This window comes from Delphinapterus leucas, chromosome 5, assembly GCF_059928025.1.
Source record: "Delphinapterus leucas isolate spDelLeu-1000000601 "Yukka" chromosome 5, BTC_Dleu_Yukka2, whole genome shotgun sequence".
NCBI lineage: Eukaryota > Metazoa > Chordata > Mammalia > Artiodactyla > Monodontidae > Delphinapterus > Delphinapterus leucas.
The window spans coordinates 23760423-23766114 of NC_143133.1; the positions used below are offsets into that span (position 1 = coordinate 23760423).

Here is a 5692-nt window from a genome sequence, read left to right on the forward strand (position 1 = left end):
AAGATCACCGCTCGCAGCCCCGGGCCTGGCGCCGGGTAGGGGCGCGGCGCTCGATTTCCTTCCCTGCCTCCGCCGGCCCTGGCGCGCATGCTCAGTCCTGCTCGGCCAGCTGCTTTGATTTTTTTTTTTTTTTTTCCTGGGTGGCCGTAGCGACCCGGGACCGGCTCCGGGATGGGGAGTGAAGTCCCCGGAGCCGCGGCGGCGGCGGCGGCGGCGGCGGCGGCGGCGCCTTGAGGAGCAGCCACGGGGAGGCAGCTGCCGCTCGTCGGTGAGTATCTGGGAAGCGCCACCATGACGTTTCGTAAGAAGGGCACCAAGAACCCCCCAGTCCTGAGCCAGGAATTCATCCTGCAGAATCATGCGGACCTTGTCGCCTGTGTGGGGATGTTCTTCGTGCTGGGGCTCATGTTCGAGGGAACAGCAGAAGTGTCGATCGTTTTTATTACTCTCCAGCACGGTGTTACCTTCCCTGCCGAAGAAGCAGAAGAAAGAGCCACAGCACCTAAGTTCCTTTATCATTATGGTGCCAAAGATTTGGCCACAGTGTTCTTCTACATGCTGGTGGCAATCATCATTCACGCCACTATTCAAGAGTATGTCTTGGATAGAATTAACAGGCGAATGCAGTTCCCCAAACCGAAACAAACCAAATTTAACGAATCTGGTCAGTTTAGTGTATTCTTCCTTGTCTCTTGTATTTGGGGCACATTCATTCTACACTCTGAAAACTGCCTGTCAGACCTGGCTGTCTTATGGAGGGCTCATCCCAATAACATGATGACATTTCAGATGAAGTTTTTCTATATCTCACAGTTGGCTTACTGGTTTCACGCCTTTCCTGAACTCTACTTCCAGAGAATCAAACCTCAAGATCTCTCCCAGCAAGTTGTCTACGTTGGCCTTCACCTCTTTCACATTGCGGGAGCTTACCTCTTGTACTTGAATCACCTGGGACTTCTTCTTTTGATGATGCATTATTTTGTGGAATTCCTTTCCCACTTTTGCGACCTGTTTTATTTTAGCGATGAAAAGTACCAGAAAGAGTTTTCTCTGTGGGCCATTGTGTTTATTTTGGGTCGACTCGTGACTTTAATTGTTTCTGTGATCACTGTTGGTTTTCACCTGGCTGGAGGGCAGAATGGGAATTCGGACGGCACTACCGAAGATGTGAACGTGTTGGCAGCGAAAATTGCTGTTCTGTCATCCAGTTGCACTATCCAAGCATACATAACATGGAATTTATTTAATGTTCAGCTTCAGAGGTGGATGGAAGAAGATGCTCCTCTTCAGGCCCCAAGTGTGAAGAAGAAGCGGACTAAGGGCAGGTTTTCTAGAAAAGGAACAGAAAACGGTGTGGCAACTTCAAATAGAGTAGACTCTCCCCATATGAGGAAAGAAAAATCTTCATAATGAATTGCAAGTTCATTGACTAATGTCTCTAAAGAAGTCTGCTCTTTGCTATAAGATACCTTTCTTCGCTGGAGACTTTTCTGTTCTTGAAAATAGTCTGTGCTGTCCTTGATTTCTGCTACTGTACTGTGTAATGTATGTTTTTAAAAGGCATTTGAGGGGAGGATGATTATTATGAGTGGAAAAATATTTAGTTTAGACTAAGCTGCTCATCATCAACATGGTTTAGGGATGGCTATATTTCCTTTCTTACCTTTGAACATTTTCCTAATTTGTAGAGATAACTCCAAAGCTCCACGTATCAGTGACACAGTTCTTGCTCCCACCAATCTTTTGTAACGTTAACAAGATGGTCTTTTAAAGCAATGACATATTTTTAATGTTCTCTTCTAGGATAAAATAGAAAGATTATAAATCTGGAAGTCAATTTCATTAAGTTTTCCGTATTCCCTAATTCTTAGAATGTGTTTTTTTTTTTTTTGAATTGACAAGTGGAGAAGAGATTTGTAAAACCACCAAAATAATGATGTATTTTGTAGGTAGTGGTTGTTAGTGTTACATCCCACTAAAAAAACCAAGATACTAATGGTTAACGTGTGGAGACTTATTGCCATATATTGAATCAAAATATCTTGAATCAACATTATTACTGAGAGGAAAAATCATACTTGTCCATTTTAAACACTTGTAAACTGGAAATCAGAAAATTAAAGACTGTAAAAAGGAAATCAGACTTAAATAACTTTTTTGATATGTGTATTAAAAATCATTCTTTATGAGATTTGTAGTGTTTGGTATCCACAGCATCTTAGAAGAATATTGTTTAACCTGTAAATCATTTTGAAAAATAATGCTTACTTGATTTATATCTATAAAAAGAATGTCATCTAATTACATGTTGAAAACATCTAATATACTAACCTTAAATAATGTGAAAATCATATTCTTATGAAGGCTTTTCAAAATAATGTTATAAATATAGCTTTGTTTCCACCTTTAATTGGGAAACATTTATCTGTATAAGACATATTTTGGAGATATATATGTGTATATATGTATATATATGCATATATGTATGTGTATATATATATGTATATATAGGTATATGTTGTACCTTTAGAGAAGCCAATGGACTGTAGTGGTGAGTATTTATTATATTTATTTTCTTCTCTCAACCTTTAGTTTGATTTTATTTCCATAATGTGAGTGCTTATATTTTTTTCAGGAGACAGTGCTTTAAAAATATGCTAGGATAAGGCCATATATTTCCTATTCCTCTCTATATTCTCCTACCATGTCTCTCATATCTCTGCTTCTGATAACCTTCCATTTGGCTTGTTGTAAGTAATTCAACTTTCCCAATCATGGGGGTCCCTGCAAATTAAACTTATGCAGGTATATTGCACACCAAAGACAGAGGAGCCACGCTTGGCAAAACATTCTTTTCTATTCTTTCTGCTTTGAGAGGTACATAACAAAGCAAGATTGTTTCTGTTTTGTCTGTAGAATCCATCATCCTACTATTTCTTTTTTTCTCAGTTGCCAAATACAATAGTTTTGGTAGCACATGCTCTAGGTCCAAAGTACAATAACTTCACTTTAACCAACCACCATGCAATTGTAAAACAAAGATTTTTCAGAGTGGTCTTTTTTCTCACTTCCCTCACTTTTACTTGTTTTGTTTTGTTATTTATTTATTTATTTTTTGCAGTATGCGGGCCTCTCACTGTTGTGGCCTCTCCCGTTGCGGAGCACAGGCTCCGGGCGCACAGGCCCAGCAGCCATGGCTCACGGGCCCAGCCGCTCTGCGGCATGTGGGATCTTCCTGGACCGGGGCACGAACCCGTGCCCCCTGCATCGGCAGGCGGACTCTCAACCACTGCGCCACCAGGGAAGCTCTTCCCTCACTTTTAAAGAATTCTCCCCTGTTACTTGTAACCTCATTCCTGGTAACAAATTTCTTATCCATTATGTACGTAATTCATTTTCCAATAAGTGCAGGCCTGATTCAAACTGGCAAATGATTGCAAGAAAAGTATTTCCTCACATGACTGGCAATGCCAAGAGCTAAACTGTGATTGACATTAAACATGATTCGGGCCCAGATCAATTTCCCTGGGATTTTCTAGGGCTCTGTTCCTCTCAGATTGTCTTTTTGGCAGCAAATGACTACAGATGTTCTAGGCTTCATATCTGCACACTACATATCTGGTAGAGAGGAAATCTGATTTCTAGAATTCCCAAAACACTGAGAGTTACTTTTACTGAATTTATTTGGTATAGGGTTGTATTGGGCTGGTTGGTTAAATTAGTTTATATGCTTCACCCATGCAAAAAGGCAAAGCCCCTTTCCTATAAGATGTGGGTCAACAAGAAGTAGCAAGGTTGAGGACAAAAGGGGGAAGGATGCTGTGTACATCTCAACTATTCATAAGAGTTCAATAAACGTTTCCAGAAAATAAATGTATGCCAAGTAAATTATGAAAGCAACACTATAAATAAAATTCAGCACAATACAAATTGCTAAGTCTCCCCCTTTTAGAAATTACATTCAGAAAAACATGCCATAAGAAAGGTCAGCGTGACAATTTGGTTTCTATCAAAATGAATCCCGTGGAAACAAAAATTTCCATTATCATTATTCAAGGTATTATTAAAGCAGGCATTAGTTAACCCTGTGAAAAGTCAAATAACCAATTGATCACCAAATGTTGTCAAAGTCATAAAGATATATCTGATTATTGAATTTGAAGATATTTGTCTGATTTATTGGCTTCAATGCTTGCTAAGCTGTATTCTTTAAGTACATCTACAGGTATAGAATTTCTAGGATGGATTTAGAGTGAATTTTCCTTGAAACATTATTCTGCTAGCATTTATTTAAAAGTGTATCTCATTTTTTTAAACAAATAGTAGAAATGTGTTACTAAACCTACATGTCTCATAAGAAACAAGCACGCTATTTTCCTAGTGATCAGTATAATTCTTCATTTCATTTCAGTAAGGAAGCAACATCCTGCAGATATTTCTTCATTTATCTTTCATCAGTATTTAACTATCAGTAGAGGAAATATGTATAGCCAACCGTGTGCTGACTTGCAATAGATTCTCAAGAATATTAGAGTTACAACGTTACTATTTTAAAGCTATCTTGAAGACATAAAATATTCTGATATCCTTTAATTTGGAAAAACCTGGGTAAAGTTTTAAGTTCTCACTCAATGAGATTAAATGAGAATAATTTATAGAGAGTAATAAAAGACATTACTGATGCTTTACATAGGAAAGGACATATTGGTGCAGTTCCTGAGATGAAATTCTTGGGGGGAAATATCCTTGTGAATGTGTCATGCTGGGGGGACTAGGACTTGTGTACTTGAATCATGGAAGAGAATGCATTCCAGTTGCGATCACAGACCATTGTAATCTGGTGACTTGCCTGTATGAAGAGGATAGATAGTGTGGGTGGGTGAAAGGAAGTAATTTAGGCTTAATAACAGATCAGATTACCAGAAAGTTAATACTCCCACTTCCTGAATTTCTCTGGAAATGGAGGACTATTTTTTACTGCCATCTTTCAATCTACATTCCGTAAGAAACTTCCACACTAAATAAGACAGAGTAGTATCTGCCAATTCCCCTCAATTATGTAGAAAAATTATCATAAATCCATCATACAAAATCCCCTACATTTCTAAATGTTAAATTAGAATTGTTCTCATGATTATACAGTCATATGACTGTCTAAATTTTGGCCTCTAAATCCCAAAAAGCAAATCCTTTTTAGGCCCTGCACCACCTCTGGCACTTCTAAGCATTCAATAAATGTAGAAAAAGTCAAACATTAAGAAAGCTGCCTCTGAGGCAATTCACCTGCTTTGTCCCACTGTGTTTGGGGCTACTGCACTGTGTCAGCTAATCTTTTTCATTTTACAATTTGAAAAATACATTGGTATATAAACTGGTCATTTCAGGGGATACTTAAAAAACTTAGGAAATGACAGTGATATGTGGTTAAAGATTTGCTTAATTTTAACGTGAACAGAATTAAATTAACTTCACAGTAATGATGTGTACATCTTCTATCCATCATAAAAGTGATTAGAGTTGCTGTTAAGGGACATGGCTACTCAATAATTCAGGCAACATACCTATTTTAAATAAAGGGAAAGTGACTTTCCTAAATTAGAAGTAAAAAATACTGAATTTCAATACCAACAGCACTATTCCCCAAATCAAATCAGGTCAGTGCACAGAATCTCATGGCTTGAGGAAAATTTGA

The 5692-nt window shown here is 38.4% G+C and overlaps 1 protein-coding gene across 1 annotated transcript; it reads left to right on the plus strand.

Moving 5' to 3' along the window:
• The first annotated feature begins 224 nt into the window (after positions 1-224).
• TRAM1L1 (translocation associated membrane protein 1 like 1) lies at positions 225-2381 on the plus strand. Its single transcript, XM_022596326.2, has one exon. The coding sequence runs from the start codon at positions 292-294 to the stop codon at positions 1408-1410; it is 1119 nt and encodes a 372-aa protein (XP_022452034.1). The 5' UTR covers positions 225-291; the 3' UTR covers positions 1411-2381.
• Positions 2382-5692: the final 3311 nt, after the last annotated feature.

Coding starts and splice junctions, on each gene's coding strand:
- TRAM1L1 (XM_022596326.2), top strand. CDS start 292: ATGACGTTTCGTAAGAAGGGCACCAAGAACCCCCCAGTCCTGAGCCAG.